General features: G+C 36.3%; 1 protein-coding gene across 19 annotated transcripts in view; it reads right to left on the reverse strand.

Moving 5' to 3' along the window:
• Positions 1–27,062, reverse strand: part of DLG1 (discs large MAGUK scaffold protein 1) — a 238,327-nt gene that overhangs the window by 70,475 nt on the left and 140,790 nt on the right. For all 19 annotated transcript variants that reach the window (XM_033128021.1, XM_033128025.1, XM_033128009.1 and 16 more), the window contains 2 exons: positions 19,752–19,896; positions 1,483–1,603 (listed from right to left, as the gene is read on the reverse strand). In XM_033128021.1, coding sequence (XP_032983912.1) covers positions 1,483–1,603; positions 19,752–19,896 — 266 coding nt within the window. The remainder of the gene's footprint in view (positions 1–1,482; positions 1,604–19,751; positions 19,897–27,062) is intronic.

The raw sequence follows: 27,062 nt of genomic DNA on the forward strand, positions 1-27,062 counted from the left end.
TGTATCATACGTATCTCAATAAAACTGTTAAAAAAAATGAACCTTAGAATCACTAACTGTTTGTTGGGATTTCTTTTCTTTATCGTAAAATTGGTAATGTGAGATAACCTCTGAAAGATTGCTTAGGGTCAAATTGTGGAGAAGTTCTAATGGGAAGGTAAAGTTTTTTGTACTTCATTATCTGGGCAAAGTACCATAATTACCAAAAGAGAGTGATAAAACACACACCATTTTAGCAAGCCATATCTAGTAACCAACCACCTGATTTTCACAGAAAACTATAGAAAACAGGTAGACCTGTTGTGTAATACTACAAAGTCCAATACAACATTCTAAACAAGAGATGATGTATAGTAAAAAGATGGGAAACAACAATCAGGATACTAACGTAACACATTTTTTAGTTAAAAAAATACGCAGAGATTAAAGATTAGATAAGCCATTAACTATTTTTCCTCTTTACTTCTATAAATAGGCACTATTAGAAAACAACAACAAAAAGACCATGACAGATCAGTAGAGAAACACAGCCTAAAGACTAACAGCTTTGAAAATTTGTATCACAATCACAAACACTATTCTTTCTGCTAAATTTCTTCCAAACATAATTACTGAGCACCTATTAAATTAAGTTCTCAATATGGCTAACTCTTGAAGAAGAGGACAAAGACAAATATTCTTATATGACCTTAAAGAGATTACTGCCTAAAGTAAGGAGTCTGACAAGTAAATAACAATTACAATTACGAAGTTTCAAAAATAATAATTCTAATAATAATGCAATTAATAAAAAATATACGAGTAAAACAGACATTAATTAGCATATGTTTAATGTTAAATGCTGTAATTAATATGAAATACTTGTACAAATCATACAGGTTTGTATTATAAAGCAAACTATGCATAGTGTCTTAATACTATATTGAATAATGTGAAAAAGATCTAAAATAATTTTTTACTTATTTTTTTCCCATTCAGTTTAAGAGTTCTTTAGGATTAAAAAGAAAGTTAATCTACAAACTTTAGTGTGGTTAGTAATGTTAGATGAAAGTAAATTTTAGGTGTTAGGATATCAGATATACAGCAAAGAAAATACCACTTGTTGAATTCTGAACATAAATATAATTCTGAAAATAAATGCCATAATATATGGTATATATTAAATAAAAATAAACGAAAAATTAGTTTTAAGTATGCATAAATATATTCTGAACTTTTACCTAAACTAATTTCTAAGTATAATTTATCTATCATTTTAAAAAAGCAATTATTAAATAAAGAATAGTGATTTACGTGGAATATAAAATCTCTCTACATTTCAGGCTCTTCAATGAGTGCTCCAACGAAAAAAATTAAGGTGTACGTTCATCATCTGTCAATAAAATTTTTCAGTCCTGAAAATTATGGCTATCTTACTTGGCTGATTATAACTCCATCTAACAGTTGGCTTTATGTAAGAAGGATGAATGTTCACTTCCTTACCGTGTAATTTCATCATCTCCAAGCATTGCTTTTGAAACAGGTGAGTATCTGGATGGTGATGCTGGTGTCTGGCCCAAGTAGGAAGATGGGCTAACATGGTTATCTACAGGCTGAGACGCAGCTTCAAAATAAAGAAAGTGAAAAATACTTGAAAAATGAAACAAGCCATTCAGTACCACATTTTTCAATTATTAATTTAAAGGTTAACATATAATTCATGTCCACTTATTTATATAATAGAATTTGGTAGAAGATTTATTTATCAGCTAAAAAAAATTAGACAAGTTTAAGTTTCCAGGTAAAAACCAGTTCAGATATTCAGATCAGTAAAGCAAACATATAAAAACCAAGTACTTAATAGTAGGTTTCTAGTTAGCATGTAAGCAGCTTGGACGTCATGACTCTGTCCTAACAACACCTAAAAAGCTGAACAAACTGAAAAAAAAATCAACTCTTCTGTGATCATTAAGATAAGGGAGGTCACAGGGCAAACTGTGGTCCCACAAATTGGAGAGACTGGCAAGCGAATACAGAGAATCACAACTTATCCACAGCAGAAACCTCTGTGGGAACTACTGCTGGGGCAGAGAAGCCTGAATCGTAATTGACAAATTTCTGGAGGCTCAGTGTAGACAACTCTGGGTCAAAAACTCCTGGGGAACCCTGTCATCCAGGGACTCCATAGTTTTCTGAATTTTACCTCCTGGATTTCTATTGGGTCTTACAGAGAATATTAGGGGGAAAAATCCCCTAGTGCTTCTGGCGGGAGGAAGGGAAAAGGAATACACAGGAGTATTCTGTTCTTCTCAAGAGAGTCTACCCTCAGGAGAAACTATTAACCAGAGCCTAACCTGCTGGGGTTTTCTGGAGTACAATTGACCTGGGGGAAGTTAAATAACTAACTCCAGCTCACTCTAGCCATCCAGTCCTACCAAAGGGAGGGAGAGGAATACTGAGAAACACTGTGAAGTTCACATTCCAGGAACACAACAAACTCACTAAAAGACTGAGACCTAATCATAGGACTACCGAACACGTTCCCTCTCCCAACAACTCATTGGCATATCACTAAAGGTCTATCTACAGCAGTTCCTTTTACCATGTACCATCATGTCTAGCTATCAAGAAAAAAATTACAAGACATACTAAAAGGCAAAAACACAGTTTGAAGAGAATGAGTAAGCACCAAAACCAGACTCAGATATTGCAGCAATGCTGGAATTATCAAACCAGGAATTTAAAACAATGATTAATATGCTAGTGGTTGTAATGAAAAAGCAGACAGTATACAAGAACAGATGAGTAATGTAAGCAGAGAAATAGAAATTTTAAGAAAGAAACAAAAAAAAATATCAAAGATCAAAAACACTGTAACCGAAATGAAGAATGCTTTTGATGGGTTTATTAGTAGTCTGCACATAGCTAAGTAAAGTATCTCTGAGCTTGATGATATCTCAATAGCAACCTCTAAGACTGAAAATTAAAGAGAGAGAGAGAAAAAAAAAAACACCAAAAAATAAAATCCAACAAAGGCAAAACAGAATATCCAAGAATTGTGTGACAACTATGGAAGGTATAACATAGGCAAAATGGGAATAAAAAAAGGAGGAGAATAAGAGAAAGGAATAAATGAATATTTGAAATAATAATGATTGAGAATTTTCCCCAAATAATGACAGACACTAAACCATAGGTCTAGGAACCTCAGTGAATACTAAGCTTGACAATGCCAAGGAAATTATACCTAGGCATATGTTTTTAAAACTAGCCAAAAAAAGGAAAAAGTCCTGAAAGAAGGCACAGAAAAAACTCCCTCCTTATTGATAGAGGGGCAAAGATAAGAATTACATCTGAATTCTCCTCAGAAATAGTGTGCAGTGAAATATTTAGTTAAGAGAAAAAAAATCTGCCCCGTACCCTGTGAAATTATCCTTCAAAAGCAAAGAAGAAATATTTCCCCAAACAAACAAATACTGGGGGAATTCGTTGCCAGTACACGTGCCTTTTGAACTGTTTAAAGATGTTCTTTAGAGAGAAGAAAAGTTAATAGGTCAGAAACTCAGTTATACATAGAAAAAGAAGAGCACTGAAGAAGGAATAGGTGAAGTAAAACAAAAAAAAACCCACAACTTATTTTTCTTATTCTTGATCTGACAGATAACACTTTGTTAAAATAGTATTAGTAACACTGTATTCGACTGTGTGTGTGTGTGTGTGTGTGTGTGTGTATGGTTATATACAAGTCAAATGAATGTCAGCAATGATACAAGTGATAGGAGGAAGGTCTTCAGACTATTTGTACTCACATTACCTGTGAAGCTGTATATAGTGATATTTGAAAGTGGACTAGGATTATTTGTACATGCATATTGCAAACTCTAGGGCAACCATTAAAAAGGAGTAAAAAGAATATGATGTGCTAAAATAGGAGAGAAAAATGAAATCATATAAAATGCTTAATTAAAACCCTAAAAGGCAGAAAAACAGTGGGCGACAAATACAGGAACAAAGAACAAGCACAACAGATAGAAAACTGAAAAACATAATAGATATTAATCCAACTATATCAATAATCACTTTACACATCAATGGTCTAAATGCACAAATTAGAAGACAGATTGTCAGAGTAGATAAAACAATAGTATCCAACTATATATTGTCTACAAGAAACCCACTTTATGGGGGTTTCTTGAGGTATATGAAGGTACATATAGATTAAAAGTGAAGGAATGGAGAAAGGCATACAATGCTAACACTAATCAAAAGAAAGCAGGAGTAGCTATATTAATTTCAGATAGAGAATATTTCAAAGTAAGAAAAGTTATCAGGGATAATGAAGTGCATTATATAAAAATAAAGAGGACAATTTGCCAAGAAGACATAGTAATTCTTAACATATATGCAACTAACAACAGTGTCAAACTACATGAGGCCCAAATAGACAGAACTGTAAGGAGAAATAAATGAATCCACACCCTTTTATCACAAATAGAGACATATAGCAGGCAGAAAAATCAGTAAAGACACAGTTAATCTCAACAACATCATTAATCAAGTTGTTATAATGGGCATGTATAGACTACTTCACCCAACAAAAGCAGAACACACATTCTTAAGCTCACATGGAACATTTACCAAGACAGACCACATCCTGAGCCATAAAACAAATCTTAACAAATCTAAAACAATATAAATCATACAATGTCTGCTCTCAGACCACAATGGAATTAAACTAGAAATCAATAACAAAACCCTAGTTAAAAATATGTGGAGACTAAATCAAACACTTTGAAATAGAAAATGGGTCAAAGAAAAAAATCTCTGGAAAAATTTAAAAGTGTCTTAAACTAAATGAAAATGCAAGTACACCATATCAAAATTTGTGGGAAGCAGCAAAAGCAGTGCTCAGAGGGAAATTTATAGTACTGAATGAATATATCAGAAAAGAAGAAAGATCGAAAATGAATCATTTTAGCTTCCACCTTACGAAACTAGAAAAGAACAGCGAATTAAATTGAGGGTAAGCAGGAGAAAAGAAATCATTAAAAATTAGGGCAGAAATCAATGAAACTGAAAACAAGAAACCAATATAGAAAGAGAAACAAAACCAAAAACTGGTTCTTTGAAAAGGTTAATAAAATCAACAACCCTCTACCCAGGCCTAAAAGGGCAAAAGCAGAAATTATTAATATCAAAAATGAAAAAGGGGACATCACTACAGATCCTACGGACATTAAAATGATAAAGAAATACTATGAACAATTCTATGCCCACAAATTTTATCACCTAGATAAAATGGGTCAAAAGACACAGTCTGCCAAAAGTCACACAAAAGAAAATAGACAATCTGAAATAGATAACCTTCCAACACAGCACCAGGTCTAGATGGTGAGTTCTACCAAACATTTAAGAAGGAAATTATACTATTTTTTTTTTTTTTACAATGGGAAGGAAGGAAGAAAAGGAAGATGGGGGAGGAAAAAAGGAAGGGAGAAAAAGAAGAACATTTTATTATCAATGAAACAAAAACATATTCATAATCTTGCATTAAAATACGAAGAATCTTTGTCAAATACTGTAAAACTTAGATGAGAAAAATAAATTGAAAGTTGATATATACTCCCCCAGATTTCAGTCTGGAAGAGACTTATTCTTTCTTATTTTTTTTTTTTTAAATTCAAGTTTATTGGGGTGACAATTGTTAGTAAAGTTACATACTTTTCAGGTGTACAATTCTGTATTACATCATCTATAAATCCCATTGTGTGTTCACCACTCAGAGTCAGTGCTCCTTCCATCACCATATATTTGATCCCTTTTACCCTCCATCTGCCTTTTACCCTCCATCCTCCTCTCCCCTTACCCTCTGGTAACCACTAAACTATTGTCTGTGTCTATGAGTTTTTGTTTCTCATTTGTTTGTCTTGTTCTTTTGTTGTTTTTGGTTTATATACCACATATCAGTGAAATCATATGGTTCTCTGCTTTTTCTGTCTGACTTATTTCGCTTAGCATTATAATCTCAAGATCCATCCATGTTGTCATAAATGGTCCTATTTCATATTTTCTTATCGCCGAATAGTATGCCACTGTGTATCTATACCACCTCTTCTTTATCCATTCATCTACCAAAGGACATTTTGGTTGTTTGCATGTCTTGGCCACCGTAAATAAAGCTGCAATGAACATTGGCGCACACATGTCTTTATGGATAAATGTTTTCAGATTTTTTGGGTAGATACCCAGGAGAGGGATTGCTGGGTCATATGGTAATTCTATTCATAATTTTTTGAGGAATTTCACGCTGCCTTCCATAGCGGCTGCACCAGTCTGCATTCCCACCAACAGTGTACAAGAGTTCCTTTTTCTCCACAGCCTCTCCAACACTTGTTACTATTTGTCTTGTTGATGATAGCCATTCTAACTGGGGTGAGGTGATTATCTCATTGTGGTTTTTATTTGCATTTCTCTGATGACTAGTGATGTTGAGCATTTTTTCATAAGTCTATTTGCCATCTGTATGTCCTCTTTGGAGAAATGTCTCTTCAGTTCCTCTGCCCAGTTTTCAATTGGGTTGTTTGTTTTTTCTTGTTGAGTTGCATGAATTCCTTGTATTATTTTGGATATTAGCCCCTTATCGGAGGCACTGTTTGCAAAAATCTTCTGCCATTCAGTTGGTTGCCTCTTTATTTTGCGATCGTTTCTTTTGCCGTGCAGAAGCTTTTAAGTTTGATATAGTCCCATTCATTTATTTTAGCTTTTACTTCCCTTGCCTTTGGAGGCAAATTCATAAAACGCTCTTTGAACCCAAGGTCCATAAGTTTAGTACCTGTGTTTTCTTCTATGCAGTTTATTGTTTCAGGTCTTATGCTTAAGTCTTTGATCCATTTTGAATTAATTTTGGTACATGGTGACAGACAGCAGTCCAGTTTCATTCTTTTACACGTGGCTTTCCAATTCTCCCAGCACCATTTATTAAAGAGGCTGTCTTTCTCCATTGTATGCTTTCTGCTTCTTTGTCAAAAATTATCTGTCCATATTTATGTGGTTTTATTTCTGAGTTCTCAATTCTATTCCATTGGTCTATGTGTCTGTATTTCTGCCAATACCATGCTGTTTTGATTATTGCTGCCTTGTAGTACAAAATAAAGTCAGAGAATGTGATACCTCCAGCATTGTTCTTTTTGCTTAAGATTGCTTTGGCTATTCGGGGTCTTTTGTGGTACCAAACAAATCTGATGATTTTTTGTTCTATTCTTTAAAAAATGCCATTGGGATTTTGATGGGGATTGCATTAAATCTCAGTACTGCTTTGGGAAATATGGCTATTTTAACTATGTTGATTCTTCCAATCCATGAGCACGGAATGTCTTTCCATTTCTTTGTGTCTTCTTCAATTTCTTTTAAAAATGTAGTTTTCAGCATACAGGTCTTGCACATCTTTGGTTAAGTTTATTCCTAGGTATTTCATTCTTTTCGCTGCAACTGCAAAAGGAATTGTTTTTTTAATTACTTTTTCTGAGATTTTATTGATAGTATATAGGAATGCCATGGACTTTTGTACATAGATTTTGTAGCCCGCAACTTTACTGTATTCATTGATTGTTTCTAATAGCTTTTTGGTGGAGTCTTTAGGGATTACTATATAGCATCATGTCATCTGCAAAGAGTGACAATTTAACTTCTTCATTCCCAATTTGGATGCCTTTTATTTCTTTCTCTTGCCTGATTGCTCTGGTGAGGACTTCCGACACTGAAAAGCAGAGGTGATAGGGGACAGCCCTGTCGTGTTCCTGAAGGTAGAGCAAAGGGCTTCAGTTTTTCACATTTCCGGTTTTTCCTGCTTTCTTTTTGCAGTTGATATCCAATTTCAAAGCCCTGTGATCAGAAAATATGCTTGGTATGATTTCAATCTTCTTAAATTTGCTGAGGTTACTTTTATGTTCCAATGTATGGTCTATCCTTGAGAATATTCCATGCACACTAGAAAAAAATGTATAGTCTGATGTTTTAGGGTGAAGTGCTCTATAAATGTCAATTATGTCCATTTCATCTAATGTGTCATTTAGGGCTGCTATTTCATTATTTATTTTCTGTTTGGATGATCTATCCATAGCTGTCAATGATGTATTTAGGTCCCCTAGTATAATTGTGTTTTGGTCAATTTCTCCATTTAGTTCTGTTAGTAGTGGCTTGGTATACTTCGGTGCTCCCTGATTGGGGACATAAATATTGATGACTGTTATGTCTTCTTGTTGTATAGTCCCCTTTACCATTATGAAATGTCCATCTTTGTCTCTTGTTACCTTTTTTATCCTGAAGTCTGTTTCATCTGATATCACTATGGATACACCTGGTTTTCTCTGAATACCATTTTCTTGGAGTGTCAATTTCCATCCACCCTTTCACTTTGAGTCTATGCTTGTCCTTGTAGCTGAGATGTGTCTCTTGGAGACAGCATATGGTAGGGTTTAGTTTTTTGATCCAATCTACTACTCTGTACCTTTTTATTGGTGAGTTCAGTACATTTACATTTAAGGTGATTATTGATATGTGAGGATTTCTTATCATTCTATCTTTAGTTTTCTGGTAAGACTGTGTCTCCATTGTTTCTTTGCCTTTTTGTTGTTCTCTATTATTTCTGTGTGGTGATATTCTATGATGTTTCCCTTTGTTCCTTCTTTTATTACAGTATGTATTTCAGTTCTGGAATTTTTTTGAGTGTTTACCCTTAAGTTTATGTAAAAGAAAGTTTGATATTTAGAGTATTCCATTTTCTTCAGCATGCCTACTTTCCCCATTCCTATATTCTGGTTCAGGCCTTTACTCTCCCCGTTTATGTTTTGGTTGCCACAGATTGTCCCAGTTGATGGTGGTCGAATAGCCTTCTTTAGTATTTCTTGTAGTGAAGGTCATGTATTAGAAAATTCCCTCAGCTTCTGTATGTCTGGAAAGGTCTATATTCCTCCTTCATATCTAAAGGACATCTTTGCTGGGTATATTATTCTTGGCTCGTAATTTCTCTCTTTCAATAGTTTGAATATTTGGTTCCACTTCCTCCTGGCTTGTAGAGTTTCTGCTGAGAAATCTGATGATAATCTAATGGGCTTTCCTTTTTAGGTTACCGTCTTCCATTCCCTGGCTGCCTTGAGGATTCTTTCTTTGTCGTTGATTTTTGACAGCTTCAATACAATGTGCCCTGGAGAAGGCCTGTTAGGGTTGAGGTAATTAGGTGTTCTATTTGCTTCTTGAATTCGAGGATCCAGTTCTTTGCACAAGTTTGGGAAGTTCTCATCATCTATTTGTTTGAATATACTCTGTTCCCTTCTCTCTTTCTTCTCCTTCTGATATGCCCATTATTCTTATATTGCTCTTTCTGATGGAGTCAGAAAGTTCTTGTACAGTTCTTTCATTTCTTTTAATTCTCAAGTCTCTTCTTCCATCCGTGTCATTTCCAGGTTTCTATCTTCGATGTCACTGATTCTTTCCTCCATCTGGTTAACTCTACTACATAAGATGGCTATTTCATTCTTAATTTCTTCTATTGAGTTCTTAATCTCCAGAAATTCTATTTGGTTCTTTTTTAAAATTTCAATCTCTTTGGTAAAATGTTCATGTTGTTTTTTGATTGTGTTTCTGATTTCACTAAATTGCCTTTCTATGTTTTCTTGCATCTCACTGAGTTTTTTCAGAACTACTATCTTGAATTCTCTGTCATTTAAGTCACATATTTCCGTATCTTTGAGTTCATTTTCTGGAGACTTTTCATTTTTTTTCCTGAGCTGTCCTGTTGCCTTGGTTATTCATGGCAATTAATGATTTATTGTTTCTCTTCCTAGACATCTACAGGAGTAGATTCTGCAATAGGTTGATAAGAAGAGATCTATCTTTTGTTTTCCAGTAGGTTTGTAGAATGTTTTATTTTCTCTCCGACGGCAGACTGTTTTTCTCTCTCACACTGTAGTGTTATGTTTCCTCTGCACTATTCCAGCTTCTCACACAATGGGGGGATTCCCTGGAAGGTGGGCTTCTCCTCTGTTAAGGTTCGCCTGGGTTAGGGCACCGTGACCCTTTGGGTATGCGGAGAGCTTTTGAAGTTCCAAAGCTCTTCCTGCACCAGATTCAGAGCCCGTGTTTTTCAGCAGTTCTATTTACTCCTGCAGGGATCCACCCAGATAGGTGGGGCGAGGGGCGAGGTGAGTTGTGAGAATTGGCCCAGAGCAATGGCGGCGACCACCACCACAGCTGGTCCTGCATCCACAACTCCCTCCCCTTTGCCGGAACTAGTTGGGCTGTGAGTCTGTGTCTGCGGATCACAGTTCTCAGAACTGCAAATATTCTGTTCTTTTGATCTGACACTGCTACTGTTCTGCTTCTAGCACTGGGCAGGTGGGGGCGGGGCGAGTTCTGGGAGAGTGAGGGGGTGGCTAGTTTCAGTGCCTAAGGCTTCCATTCTCTGCAGCAGTAAGGGCTTAAACCACGGTTTTCAGCCTTCTTCCCTCAGTCTTTGCTCCGAGGTCTCTGCCGTAAGCGTTGGGATCAGCCGTGTTATACGATGTCCCCTCAGGCCCTGTGTTATACGTTTCTTCTCTCTCCCGCAGCTGCCGTAGTTCCGGGATGCAGTGAGCTGGGAGCACTGAGCTCCGTCTGCATCCTGCGCCCGCCCGGCTCCGTCTCCGCACTTCTCCCGTCCCTCCTCTCCTGATTGCGCAACTTGCCCACCTTTAGGTAAATTCAGTAGTGAGCCTCTTTGTCTTGCCTGTCTGCTGTGCAGGGAGTCCTTTGTGGAGTTACAGTTTTTCAATTTGTTGTAATTTTCAGGGGAGATTTCCAGAGGCTCACCTCACGCTGGCATTTTGATGACGTCCCACGTATACTAATTTTTTGTACTCTCTTCCAGCTGACAGAAGCCAAGGAAATATTTCCTAACTCATTCTATGAGGCCAGCATTACGCTATTAACAAAACCAGATGAAGAAATTACATGGAAAAAGAACTACAGGATAGCTCTCATGAACATAGATGGAAATATCTTCAACAAAATATTAGCAAATCAAATTCAACATGTATAAAAAGAATCATACACCACAAGCATCTGAGATTTATCCCAGGTATAAAAAGCTGGTTCAACATTAAAAAAATCAATTACATCAACATTAACACACTAAAGTGGAAAAGTTATATGATCACATCAACAGGCATAGAAAGGCATGTAACAAAATCCAATATCAATTTATAATAAGAACTTCCAGTAAACTACCTTGTTTCCCCAGAAATAAGACCTAGCTGGACAATCAGCTCTAATGCGTCTTTTGGAGCAAAAATTAAGACCCGATTTTATTTTACTATAAGACCTGGTCTTTATAATATGATATAATATGATATGATACATGATATGATATATGATATAAGACTGAGTCGTATATTAATTTTTGCACCAAAAGACGCATTAGAGCTGATTGTCTGGCTAGGTTTTATTTTCGGGAAAACAGGGTAAGAATAGAGTGGAGTGTTGTCAACTTGATAAAAAAAATCTACAAAAATTGCATAGCTAATATCATACTTAATGGTGAGAAGCTTGAAACTTTACCATTAAGTTTAGTATCAAGTGAGGAATGTCCTAGTTAATTCAGTAACACAAGAAAAGTAAAAGTTATATAGATTTAGAAGAAATAAAACTGGTTTTCTTCATAGATGTCATGATCATCTATGTAGAAAATCTGAAAGAACTGACCAAAAAAACAAAACAGAGAAACAACTGCTGGAACTAATAAGTAATCACAGCAAGGTTGCAAGATACAGGTTAATATATAAAAGTCAACTGCTTTCCTACACACCAGCAATGAACTAGTGGAATTGGAAATTAAAAACACAATACCATTTATATTGGCACCCCATAAAATGATATACTTAGGTATAAATCTAACAAAATATATATAAGATCTATGTGAGAAAAGCTACAAAATTTTGATGAAAGCTATCAAAAAAGAACTAAATAAATGGTAGATATTCCATGTTCATGGATAGGAAGATTGAATATTGTCAAGATAGTAGTTCTTCCCAACTTGATCTGTAGAGGATATGAAGCAAGAGGGGCTCTCAGACTTTGCTGGTGGGCATGCAAAATGGTACAGCTATTCTGGAAGACAGTTTGGCAGTTTTTTATAAAACTTCAATGTGAACCCAATCAAAATACCAGCAAGTTATTTTGTGGATATTGTCAAACTGATTCTAAAGTTTATATGGAGAAGCAAAGGACCCAGAAAAGCCAAGACAATATTGAGGGAGAAGTGCAAAGTTGGAGGACTAACACTAAATTCAAGAATTCCTATAAAGCTACAGTAATCAAGACAGTGTGATAATGGTACTGGCAAAAGAACAGAAAAACAGCTCAATGGAATAAAATAGAGAATCCAGAAATAGACCCATATAAATATAGCCGTCTGATCTTTGACAAAGAATCAAAGGCAATATAATGGAGCAAAGATACTCTCTTTAAGAAATGGTGCTGGAATATCTGGACATCCACATGCACATGAATCTAGACAGAAACCTTATTTACAAAAATTAACTCAAAATGGATCACGGACCTCAAGATAAAATGCAAAACTATAAAAGTCCTAGAAGATAAAGACAGGAGGAGAAAATCTAGATTACCTTGGGTTTGGCGATGACTTTATATTATTATTATTTTGTAGAAGAAAGTTTTTGATCTTTTTCTAATACTTTATTTTTCAATTAAAATTGACATACAATATTATATTTATTTTAGTCACAGTGATTAGACATTTATATAACTTAAGAAGTGATCACCTTTATAAATCAGGTACCCACCTGACACCATAGAGTTATTACAATATTATTAATATTCCCTATGCTATACTTTACTTCCCCATGAGTATTTCTTAACTACAATTTGTACTTATTAATCCCTTCACATTTTTCACCCATTCCCGCAACCTCCCTCCTATCTGGCAACCATCAAAATGTTCTCTGTATCTATGAGTCTGTTTCTGTTTTTTATTTTGTTCATTAGATTCCACATACAAGTGAAATCACATGGTATTTGTCTTTCTCTGTCTGACTTACTCCACTCAGCACAATACCCTCTAGGTCAATCCATTATTGTTGCGGATGGCAAGACTGCATTCATCTTTATGGCTGAGTAATATTCCATTGTATATATATATATATATGTACCACCTCTCCGTCATCCATTCATCCATTCATGGACACCCAGGTTGCCTCCATATCTTGGCTATTTGTAAATAATGCTGCAACTAACATAGGAATACACAGTCCCTTCGAAATAGTGTTTTAGTTTTCTTTGGATAAATACCTGGAAGTGGGATTATATTTCTTTGGATAAATACCTGGAAGTGGGATAAATACCTGGAAGTGGGAAAAATACCTGGAAGTGGGATTACTGGGTCCTTCTTTGTCTCTTGTAATAGCCTTCGTTTTAGAGTCTCTTTTGTCTGGCATAAGCATTGCTACCTCAGTCTTTTTTGTTGTTTGTTTCCATTTTCATGAAATATCTTTTTCCATCCTTTTACTTTCTTCCTGTGTGTATCTCTCCATCTGAAGTGAGTCTCTTGTACACAACATGTGTAAGGGTTTTGTTTTCTTATCTGTTCAGCCCTCCTATCTTTTGATTGGAGCATTTAATCAATTTACATTGAAAGTAATTGTTGATAAATATGTAGTTACTGCCATTTTATTATTCATATTTTTATCTTCTTCTTCAAGAAGTCCCTTTAACATTTCTTGCAATACTGCTTTGGTGTTGATGAACTCTTTTAAATTTTTCCTGTCTGGGAAGCTCTTTATCTGTCCTTCAATTTTAAATGATAGTTTTGTTGGGTAGAAGAAAAATCTTGGTTTTATGTCCTTGCTTTTCATCACTTTGACTACTTCATGCCAATCCATTCTGGACTGCAAAGTTTCTGTTGAGAAATCAGCTGACAATCATATCAGAGCTCCTTCATTAGTAACTAGCTGCCTTTCTCTTGCTGCTTTTAAGATTCTCTCTTTGTCTTTAATCTCTGGCATTTGAATGATGATGTGTCTTGGTGTGGGTTCATCTTGTTTGGGACTCTCTGCACTTCCTGGGCTTGTATGTCTATTTCTTTTGCTAGATAATGGAAGTTTTTGTCATTATTTCTTCAAACAGGTTTTAAATCCCTTGCTCTCTCTCTTCTTCTCATACCCTTATGATGCAAATGTTGGTATGCCTGATGTTATTTCAGAGGTCACATAAACTATCCTCATTTTTCTTTTTTTTGGATTCTTTTTGTTGCTTTTGATTGGATGTTTTATGGTACCTTATCTCCCAAATTGCTTATTTGAACATCAGCCTCATCTAATCTACTGTTGATTTCCTCTAATGTATTCATTTGTTATTGTATTCTTCATTTCTGACTGGTTCTTTTTGTGTTTTCCATCTCTGTTGTGTTTCCCATTGCTTTGTTGAAGTTTTCACTGAGATCATTGGGCATCCAGTGTTTTGAACTCTGCATTTGGTAGACTGCTTGCCTCCATTTTGTTAAGTTCTTTTTCTTAAGCTTTGTTCTGTTCTCTCGTTTGGGACATGTTTCTTTGTTTCCCCATTTCCGCTGCCTTCCTGTGTTTGTTTCTATCTATTATGTAGAGCTGCAATGTCTACCATTCTTAGTAGAGTGGCCTTATGAAGTAGGTAACCTGTGGGGCCCAAGGTTCTGTCTCCCTGGTCAGCTGAGCCATGCATGTTCTGGAGGTGTGTCCCTTATGTGGGTGATGTGTTGTAGTTAAGCCTTGGTGCTGTATGAACATCAGTGGGAGGGACTGACCCTCATGCTGATTGGTTGTGAGGTCTGGTCGTGATTACAATGGAGGAGTTGCTGTGCAGGGGCTGACCCTATGGAGGATTCACTTTAGCAGGGTTCTGTTGCCTTTCCAGTCTGCCCTTTGAGTGTGTCAACTGCAGAGGCAGCCGAATGGTGCTCCAGCACAGTCTGAAGTTGGCCACCAGGCGTGCCAGCCCTGGAGCCTCCTTTGTAGGTTCCTACACAGGCCAAGTTCAGCTTCCACCGACACCCTGCCTTAGGCCACCTGGCATGAGCCACAAAGCAATCTGCAGATGTCTTCCACCCACAATGGGCTGGGAGGTGCCTGGCAGAAGCTAAAGTGTGAACTGAAGCTGGCTGCTGTTAGTGCTGGGCTTGGGGCTACTTAGCAAGAAGTAGGGGCAATCTGAGGCCAGATGCTACTTGTTCAGGGTTTGTTAACCTTTGAGAGATTTTAGGGAAATCTGCAGCATGAGCCAAGACAGGCTGTTTGTTGCAATGACTTTTAGCTACAACACCAAAGGCATGATCCATGAAAGAAAGAATTGACAAGTGCTAGACTTCATTAAAATTAAATATTTATGCTCTGTGAAAGATACTGTCTAGAGAATAAAGAGACAAGTCACAGACTGGGAGAAAATATTTGCAAAAGATATCTGATAAAGGACTATTAGCCCAAAAAACACAATAAAAAACCTGATTTTAGAACATGCCAAAATATGTAAAGTACAGCATACAGAATACAGTCAATATTGTAAGAGCTATGTATGGTGTCAGATGAGTACTAGATTTATTGGGCTGATCACTTTGTAAGGTACACAAATATCTAATCACTATAACATACACCTGAAACTAATATAATATTGCATGTCAACTATAATTGAAAAATAGAAAATAAAATATAAAAAAGGGCCAAAAATCTTTAACAGACACCTCACTAAAGAAGATATACAGATGGAAAATGAGCATATGAAAAGACAGTCCACATCATATGTCATCAGGAAAATGCTAATTAAAACAACAATGTGATAATGCTGTACATCTGTTAGAATGACCAAATACAGAAAACTGGTAATACCAAATGCTAGTGAGGATATGGAGCATTAGGGACTCTCATACTTTGCTGGTGGGAACGTAAAATGGTACAGTTACTTTGGAAGACAGTTTGGCAGTTTCTTATAAAAGCGCATATTCCAATCATATGATCCAGCAGTTGCAGTCCATGGTATTTACCTAAATGAAATGAAAACTATGTCCACACAAAAATCTGCACATTAACGTTTATAGCAGTTTTAATCATAATTGCCAAAACTTGAATGCACCCAAGATTCCTTCATATTATTATGTCATATTATATTACATTATATAATATATTATATATTATATTATACCCGGTCTTACATTATATTAAAATAAGACCGGGTCTTATATTAATTTTTGCTCCAAACGACGCATTAGAGCTGATGGTCCGGTTAGGTCTTATTTTTGGGGAAACACGGCTTGCAGTGTCCTATAGCAGTTGTTTCCTGTCCAGTTGATACATATAAGATCCATATTGCATTTGAGCCAATGTACTTTCTACTAATGGCTCTTGATTTTGAAAGTCCAAGGTCTTTCCTAGGTGATAATGCAAGAATATCTGTGATTTTCAAGGGAACTGGTATGCTGCCCTAAAGCAACAGACACTCATGTGAACCTCTACATTCACTAGCTTTTTAAAGTCCAGAGTTCACTGATTTTGACTCCAATTTCTTTGCTGCATTATCAAGTCTGGATGGAACAACAGCAAAATAGCTGGATAACAAATTCAGTCAACTGCCCAAACCAGAAAATGTACCTTTCTTTTCTCCTTGCCATATCCAGACTGTGCGTTTATTCAATGGATCCTTTCTGGAGGACTCATTCTCTCATGTAAGGCATAGTATTTCACACAGCAGCAACTGAAAATTCATGTTTCTAACAGAGAAATGACAGCCCCAAAGAAGTATCAAAAATGCAATGCTATTTCCTGTATCTAAAATCCTAGGTAAGAAGATTCCCCAGAGAACTACAAAACAAGGGAGCCTAATTTATTGTCCTTAGCTATCAAGGTTAATTCCCAAGCCCTCCAGGGTTTGGGAGAGAAGTAGAAGAGCTTGAAGTAAAAGCGGTAAGAGATTTGTGACAAAATCAGAAGTTTAACAAAGCCTTCCAGTTGAAGACAATGTAAATTAAAAGTGAGATGACATATAATGCAAAAGCATAAGCATTTTAATGTCAGCAGAGTAACTATGTTCTCTGTCAGAGCCAATTAACTTTCTTTTTTAGTAATAAACCTACTTTTATTCCTGGGTACATATTTTGATTACAACCATAAGAGTGTGGTCCCATCTGAGATTTATGGTCATTAACTTAAATTACAATTTTGTGCTTCTGTCTAGTCACTTTCTGCTTTTTAGGGAGCAGGAAAGGGGAAAGACAGCAATGTGACCAGTGTTAGTTAGTATTCTGCCAGTGAAGGAGGGGGCAAGAGAGAAGATATGTGCAAGGCAGTAAATATCATGACAAATTCTGGAAGCTAAGCTAAAAAGTAGACAAGTGGAGACACAAGGTGCAATAAAGTGATAATGTTAAATGATTGAAGGTCAACATGAGGATGAATTTTAGAATGGGGTAAATGAACTGAGAAACGTAGTCAGAAAATGGAATGATTTAACTCAAGATTTTAGAGGTGGTAAAGGTACTGATAATAAGATCTAAATTATTATCGTGGAAGCATATATCTGAGCTGGAGTGGAGGACAGGATAATTAGAAAGAAAGAGACTGGGGAACAAAGATGCCAGGCTGTTGAATGAATCACCAGTTGGATTTTTGCTGGACATCACTAAGAATGACAACATAAACAGTAGTAGCAAAAAGGACAATGGACCAGACACTAAAATTTTCAGTGGATAAAGCCATATTGACAAGGAGGGCACATGACTAGCAACATAAGGGAGAGGTAGTAAGTTGAATAGTCTGATGGCAAGAGTTTCAGAAGAGCTGAAAGGTAAAAATATCTATATAAAAAGTTTTTAAACACAAATACTTATAAAAAGCACATACAAATAAATTATTTATGGACTGCATATGTAGTATGAACATGGACTGGGAATATACAACAAAATTCATAACTGCAGTTGCTTAAGAAGAGAGGGGAATGATAACAGAACATTATGATAAAGCTGAACTAGCAAGGTAAACTTCAACTTTTTTTTACAATGCTTTATTATTTCAATAACAGATGAAAGGAAAAAAAGAAATAGCCTACCTATGCCTATAGGGAAAACAACAAACTATTATTTCACTACTATTCTTTAAAACTAGCTTTTCTATTTTTAAAATGTCATTATTATAAATAAAAAGGGTAACTCAATAAAAAACATTTTTTCAGTTCAACATATTTGTAAGAAGCAGCCTGGCTATTTGTATATCCGGCCATAAACAGGACACCAATTATTAATTTGTGGAACAACTGTCACAAATGTGCACATAGTTTTCTCTTTTTTTCTGTCCCTCACTCTCCTCCATTTTGGCAACCATCAGCTCATTCTCTGGGTCTGTTTCTGTTTTATTTTACTCATTTGGTTTTTGTTTGTTTGTTTTTTTAGATTCCACATATAAGTGAACTCATATGGCATTTGTCTTTCTCTGCCTGACTTATTTCAGTTTGCATAATACCTTCTGGGTTCATCCACGTTGCCATAAATGGAAAGATTTCATTCTTTATTATTGCTGAGTAATGCATATAGTTGTCTTGAACAGACAAGGCAGCATAATAAATAATTAAGATTGATACTTAAATTGGTGAATAAAATAGCTTATTATTGAATTCACATCTCTAATCACAAATGAAAATACATAAAGACTTTATATAAAGTATGTGTGTAAGATCAACTGAATGCAAGAATTTTAAACAATTAGCAAAGTTCTTTTCTGACACAAATATAAGACATCATCCCTGTACATTAGAGAGACTGAATACTATTAGTGAAATAATTTAGTTATACTTGATTAATTAATGACTCAATGAGCAGATAAAAAGACATATAACTGGAGAAGAGTATATACATTTCAAAATATAATGTGTATTTAACTTATATTATTGATGGTAATGGAGTTTGATAAGTTTAAAAATGAAAACACTGCCACGTGCAAAATCAAAATACCTCTAAAATTCTACAATTTAATAAGGAAAACTTGGGAAAGCTGATTACAAAGAGTACATTTAAGAACTTTATTACACATGGGTGCTTCTATTAGGTCGGTGCAAAAGTAATTGCAGTTTTTGCAATTATGTTTAACTTTTTAAACCACAATTACTTTTGCACCAACCTAATAATATCAACTCAATGCACCAAACAAAACTTCCATTTTTCAACAAACACAAACACATTAAAAATATATTTAAATGTCATCTCAGCTTGTACATCAAAAAAATTGGAAATCAAACAGAAAATAAAATTACGTAAGTACTTTCTAACAATTCAATTTTAGGCAACAAATGTACTGCACACAAATAGTTAGGCAATACACTAGGACCTTGTGCGCACATAGTTGAGAGTAAAGAAAAGCCCAAGTTTTACAAACACTGTATTTTAAAATAATGTTTCTCAAAGTGCATCCCTGAACCAGCAGCACCAGAAGCATTAGAATTATTTTGCTTGTTGAAGTAAATTTCTATACACCATTCCAAAACAAGAATTTGCATTATTTGCAAATACCTTTGGTAACTATTATTTACATAAAAGTTTCAGAATCAATGCTTTACATGTTAAAAAATAATTGCTGCTGTAAAATAGTAAAAGTGAAAAAGCTTCCCCTCCCCGATTATGAAATTGATTTTTAAAAACTATTAGGTTAAAATGTTTAATAACTCCTTTAAAAATATTTATATATAACATAGATTAAAGCAAACAGACTTACAGGTGGTGATATCAGGTGGTGCGTAGCCATCATTCATATACATACTTGTGGGTTTTGCCACTTTCAAGTAAACAAAATCAGATGTGTTCTTTAAGGCCGTTACTGCTTCTTCATGAGTAACTTCTTCTAAACACACACTATTCACCTAAAAGAAAATCCCCAAAACATTTAAGGCATTTTACTTACTTTCTGCTTTTTGGTTATAAACAACTATACCTAAAAACAGGGATAACGCAGGACTGATTTAAGGAACATAAAGGTATGTGAAAAGAAAACATCCATTTTTAATGTTTATGATATTAGGAAGTTGTGATAAATGAAACTCTTTATGTATGTTAATAAAATAACCAATCTTGATTCTAGCCTCGATTCCTCCCAATTCCTCAAGCCTTCCACTCTTAGGCATTTAGGAATGAGTGGGTATATTTTAGATTTTTCTTTTTCTTAAAGAAAATGAGACCATGTTAAAGTTATTGTTCTGCAACTGGATTTTTAATCTTAGAGCTCATTCAATGTAGGGACATGTGGAATTACCTCATTTTAAAAACTGTTTCATAGTACCCCATTGTATAGTTGTACCATAATTTATTAAGCCATTCCAATCTTAATAGATATTTAAACTGTTTTTCTAAGTAAATGGCTTTGGTAAGTTTATACCCACTACCACAGAATGTGAGAGTACTCATATACTCAGACATTTGCAAACACTGAATATTACTGATTTATCAAAAAAGTCTGCAAAATGATCCATGTTTTAATTTGTACATCTAGTATATTTAAATTTGTATTTTCATTGTGAATAGTCAAGTTGAGAGTTTTTCAATTATTTATTGGCCTTTCATTTATATTCTATATAAAACAGAATTGATTTTTAGGTAGTGATAGTATCTTCTGCAAGATTACTGGACTTGTTTATTAGTTTTATTAGTAGGTTCCTAGGATTTTTAACATACAATATGATATATTATTCTGCAAATATAGTTTTACTTCTTCCTTCCCAATCTGAATGCCCTTTTCTTATTGTCCTGGCTATTAGCACAACGTTGAACACAAACGGTAGTTTTTGTCTTTCTAGGAAATCTGTCCATTTCATCTAAGTTATCTAATGTTTTGTCATACAGTTGTTCATAAATGAAAGTATTCCCTTATAGCCTCTTTCACTCCTATTTTTAGAAATTTGAATCTTCTTTTTTACTAGCTAATGGTTTGTCAATTTTGTTGACTTTTTAAAGAACGAAGTTTTGGGTTTGTTGATCTTACCTATGGTTTTCCTATTCCCTCTTTCATTAATTTCTGCTCAAATTTTTATTATTTTCTTCCCTCCTACTAGCTTTAGGTTTACATTGGTCTTCTTTTTGGTAAAAATTTTTTTTGGCAAAGAAATAAAACACTATAAATGTGTCTAGGATTTTAAATTACAATTTATTACACAAATACAGAGGGTGCCAAAAAACGTATACACATTTTAAGAAAGGAAAAAACATATTAAAATTGTAATAATATATACCGATAACAAAAGATGAATACAAGTCATGTACATACATTTTTTGGTACCCCTGGTAATCATTTTTGTGTATTTTTCATTGCCCTAATTTGTACCTTTATAATCAATAGTAGGAGAGTTAACATTTTCACAAAAGTTTCTAAAGGTCACAGAACAACTGTAACTTTCCCTATTGATTATTTATTGCTTTGCAGGGTTCCCCCTGCATGGTCATTTTCATGGTCCCAAACTACCGTGTATAATGAGGACTGCCTACATTTTGAAATATATAGCTGTGGTGTACTGTTCCCTTTGGTGGCTTGCAATGAGCCATGCATCTTGTGATTCACACCCTTGTAAAATCCCTTCCTATACTGTGTCTTGGTTGGCCATATAACTAGCTTTAGCCAATGACACATTTGTAAATGTGATGCAAAGAGAGGATTGATAAATGCCATACACTGGAGCTTGTCTTCTTGCACATCTCACTCTTGGTATGCCCCTCTTGGAACCTGGCCACCATCCTGTGAGAAACCCAACACAGCCACGCAAAGGATTAAACACCTGGCTAAAGCCCCAGTTGATCTACCAGCTGACAGCCAACAACAAGTTGTCCGCCATATGTGAGCCAACTTGGAAATAGATCCCCGTCCAAGTTGAGCCACCCTAGTTGAAATTATGTGGAGTAGAGACACATTTTCCTGGCTAAACCCTACCCAAATTGAAAAAGTGTAAGCAAATAAATGATTGCTGTTGTTTCAGCCACTAGTTTTGGTGTTTTTTTTAAGGCAGCATTAGATAACTGATAAAAGAACTAACAAGATTTGCTAAGGAATTCAATGTGGACTGTGATAGAAAGAGGACTATCCTAAAGTTTTAGACCTGGGCAAATAGAAGGAAAAAGTTCCCATTTAATGAGATGTGCAGACTGTGCAAGGAGCAGGATTTGGAGGCAAGTGGGGAGGGACTCAGAAGTTCATCTTTAGATAAATTTGAGATGACTCTTGAGATATACAAAAAAGAGACCAGTTAAAATCTCTTAGGACTTTTCAAATGTTTTCATAAGAACCAATGTCAAAAATTTTTATATTTCATCCAAGCGCAAAAGGTGTGTGTGTGTGTGTGTAAAAATGAATAACTAAAGTTCAGAAAACAATACTTATCCTTATCACATGCAAATGAGACCCAGTAAGTTATCTGATCATGTATTAAAGAGAGAAGAGAAAATATACAAGGACTGAGTCCTGGATCACTTCAATGTTGAAGAGATTAGGGAGAACATGCACCAAAAAGGAGAATGGAAAATGACTAGTAAGGTAAGAGAAATACCAAGATAGAAGATGAGTGTTTGGCAAAATGGAAAAAGTGTTTGAAGTAAGAAGGTGTGTCAAATGCTTGATATATCAATTAAGATGAGAACTAAGAATTGAATAATTTCAGTGGAATTATGATAACAAAGGCCTCACTAACTGGTAAATTAACATAAATTGCGGGTTCCCTACCACTAAAATTGATTCTGGGGAAACTATAAAGGAAAACATAGTCTCCAAGAAATTAAAAAAAAAAAAAAGTGAGAAACCCAGTGGAGAAAGAAGTTTGTTTTGAACTGGGGTATGTGTATGTGTGCGCGCGCACGCGCATGCACAGGTGATAATGAGGGGGTGTTGGTTGTAGCTTGGGGAAAAGAATGGCAAGTCACAGCTGTGAGTTAGAGAAACGTATTTCAAGGTCAGCTCCTTTCTCTTCCCCCATCATTAACTCAAAAATAATCAGTCTATTTCCTTGCTGCAACAATAAGCAGTACTGGACAGTATACAGAACAAAGGAATTGTTTATATGGAATTATAAGTTTTTTACAAGTAGTTTGGAAAACAGTTGTTTTCGTTATAATGTTACTGATACCACTTGAGCCATTAAATTCTTAGGTAAATATCGAATTGAAACTCTTGTATCCTGTAGATGTTCACCAGAACACACCTGCAGGTCTTCCTAGCAGACTTATTTACAATATACCCCACACCCCAAAAGAAAAAGATTAAAAAAGAAAGAAAGAACCCAACTCACCACTATACCAGACCTAATTTTGTGCCTTTTCAGTGTAACTTGAACTTATATGCCCATAGGCCTTGGTTAGTTGCTTCCTGGCTACTGTTCCTCTCTCTCACCTTGTCTCCTACCATTACCAGCTCTTTTAATCTTTTCTGGAATAAAGGCTGGGCTTGGGCACAGCTGATGTGTTCCTCATAGTGAAAGCTGCAACACATCAGAAGCCCATGTCTGACCTGTCTAGACTACCAAGGTTGTAGCTCTTCCCACCACTTCTGGGTTCAGGAAAAGTGCTGTGCAATGGAGTGAGGGAGCTGGCTTCCCTAGAATTTGCCTCGAGGAGCTGGGTCACACAATAGATTCCAACTAAAAAGAGACAGGGGACTAAAACGGCCAGCAGATAAATCCTGTCTTTTACCTGGATGGCTCGTTGTAGGTTTAATGGTTCCACATTACCTAGCTGGAACACTGTCCTACATGACAAGCAATCAGCTACATTTTCTTACAACATTATAGCCAGCTCAGAAACATAATACCTGGTATTGGCTTTCCCTCATTCTCTGCTTCACTTTACATTATCATTCACTCTAGCTTCGCTGAGATTCTAGCTCCCCTTTATACCTACTTAGCACAGTAGGTTTCCTTCACGTTTTATTTTTCTAGGGAACAGGGGCTAAGACAGTTACTGATGAAGACTGGATAAATTGTGGTGTAGTCCCAGAATAGAATATTATTTTATTATGTAGAGGTGAAATGAATAAACTTCAGTTCTAGGCAGCAATATGGATAAGTTGCAGTAACAGAATATTTAGTAAAAAGAGTATTAAAATACTACATATAGCAAAAAAGCCTTTTTAAAAATTTCAAAACAATACTAAACAAAAATTACAGGCATATATATCTGATTAAACAATTTTTAAAAAGCAAAGGAATGAGAAACAGAAATTGTTGACCTTCTAGTTCTTAGATCGGGTAACGACATTAGTAGTTTTCATTATATTACAAATAAAATAATTTAAGTGTAAAAATGAAAAAGGTTACAAAGGATGACATTGTGTCATGAACCTAAGGAATATAATTAAATAATTTTGTGCCTTCAAGCCCTTAACCATTCAATAAAAAAAATATAAGGAAAAATGAAAATAAAGAAAGTGAAAGGAGGGGAGTGCTAGAGGAAATGAAATGGAAAATAAAGATAATACCAAGAATCATTTTTCAGGTTTCAACGAAAGCAAGGCAAGTATTCACCCATTTACATATTTTTGGCACTTAGAAATTCCAGTGTCTGTCAGGAAAGAAAAAACAAAAAGGCTATCAAAATGATTTTTAAAGGAGATCCAAGATGGTGAAGTAGATCAACACTGTGCATGCTTCCTTCCATGAAAACACTAAAATAACAACTAAATTATAGAACAATCAACCTGGAGACCATCTGAAGTCTCGCTGAACAGAAGTTTTATACCTTAAGGATATAAAGAAGACTGGTAGGAGGGGCGGAGAGGCAAAATGAGCTGGCCCCAAACCTCCGTGTAGTGGTTGAGGATCAGAAGGGATACCTCAACTGTGGAGTTTTCCTTGGAAGGAGTGAGGGACTCCAACCCCTACACCAGGCTCCCCAGCCGGGAGTAGTGGTACTGGAAAGAAGAGCCTCCACAACATCTGGCTGCAAAAAACAATGGGGTTTCTAAACATCTGGTTGGATGGAAGGCTGTGGGAAATCCAGATGTCTTCTTAAAGGGCTCGTGCATAGACTCACTCACTTGCAGTCACTAACCCTGGGCTGTGATAAGAGAGATGGTGGTTCAGGGGGCGTCAGAGGCATATGGGAGGTGGAGGGGTAGGGAGCTGAATGAGGTGTGTGGCTTCTGGGCGAGGGCTAGAGGATAGTTGCCATTTTCCCTGTATAAGGTCTTCCTCCTGTGCAGTTGGCAGATGGGCACCATCTTTCCTGTGTTGAGCCCTTCGCCACATGGCCAAATCTGAATCTGAATCCGTCCGAGCTCCTCTGGAACCCTTACTGAACCCAACTCCGCCAACGCCAAAGGCACTTTCTTGGCAAGCAGCCAGCCCCACCCGTACTGCACTCTTTCTTGGAAAATTACTGGAGTCCATGGTCTGCAGGTGAGTGGCAACTGGCCTCGGTGTATTCGTATTCTGAGACTTTTATTGAGTAGCTCCACTCTCAGCACTGGCACTGAACCAGAATCTACATTAATCTGGTGAATACAACTCTTCCCACTCTAGTGACTCCTTGAGACCCTGCCTCACCCAACTTGTGCACCACACAAGGCTTTATCAGTGGCTGATCCTTAAGGGACCTCACAGGTGTGAGCAGGCCTCAGGATGTCCTGACTTTTTGTGGAGCTATCGAGGCCCAGTACTGGTGGCAGCTGTCCTTGGTTCACAGCATGGCCTCTCCCGTGTGCCTCCAGGTTTAGAACAGGCAGCGAACAACCACAGATCACTTTATAGCCCCTACCAGGTAGCCCCCGGACAGTCACAGGCAGTGGGTGACCTGGGCCTGCACCAGAGCCGCTCTCAAGGGGCCCCAGAACCAACATACTTAGAAGTTAGATGTAGACCACAGCAGAGTACCACCCAATTAACCCCACAAGTGACACACACAAAGGGCGGTCTCAACAGGCACCAGAGCAAACTGGGGAAAATCCCACTCAGTGGGGTAAGCTGCCTGCACAGTAGCGTAAGCTGTGAATGAGGCCAAACCCCACTGCCAATCAGCCTGAAGACCAATCCCACTCACTGACATGACAATAGCAATCAAGACTCAACTATAACGGGAGGGCAAACACAACCCACACAAAGAACACTCCTAGAGCACCCAAAGCAGGTAACCTGGGAACCTACCACAGGACACCTACTACATAAGGCCACCTGGCCAAGACTGGGAGACATAGCAGATCTACCTAATACATAGAAACAAACACAGAGTTGTAGCCAAAATGAGGAAACAAAGAAGTACGTCCCAAATGAAAGAACAGGAGAAAACTCCAGAAAAGAACTAAACAAAATGGAGGCAAGCAACCTATCAGAGACAGAGTTCAAAACAATGGTTATAAGGATGTTCAAAGAGCTTAGAACTTTAACAAGGAGATAGCAAGCATAAGAAAGGGCATATAAACGATAAAAAAGAACCAATCAGAAGTAAAGAATACAATAACTAAAATGAAGAATGCACTAGAAGTAATCACCAGCAGACTAGATGAAGCAGAGGATCGAATCAAAGATTTAGAAGAAAACGCTGAAGGAAACACCTAATTGGGACAGCAACAAGAAAAAAGAATCCCAAAAAATGAGTATAGTTTAAGGGGCCTTTGAAACGACATCTACCATACCAACATTTGCATCATGGTGTACTAGAAGAAGAAAGAGAGCAAGGAATTTAAAACTTATTTAAACGAATAATGATGAAAACTTCCCTAACCTGGCAAAGGATATAGACATACAAGCCCAGAAAGTGCTGAGTGTCCCAAACAAGATGAACCCAAACAGGCCTATCCCAAGACGCCTCATCATTCAAATGCCAAAGGTTAAAGACAAAGACAGAATCCTAAAAGCAGCAAGAGGAAGGCAACTGGTAACTTACAAGGGAGCTCCTGTAACATTTTCAGCTGATTTCTCAATAGAAACTTTGTAGGCCAGAAGGTATACACATGAAATATTCAACATGATGAAAAGCAAGGACCTACAAACAAGGGTATTCTACCAAGCAAGACTATCATTTTAAATCAAAAAATAGATAAAGGGCTTCACAGACAAGAAAG

The sequence above is a fragment of the Rhinolophus ferrumequinum genome, chromosome 2 (genome assembly GCF_004115265.2).
Source record: "Rhinolophus ferrumequinum isolate MPI-CBG mRhiFer1 chromosome 2, mRhiFer1_v1.p, whole genome shotgun sequence".
Lineage (NCBI taxonomy): Eukaryota > Metazoa > Chordata > Mammalia > Chiroptera > Rhinolophidae > Rhinolophus > Rhinolophus ferrumequinum.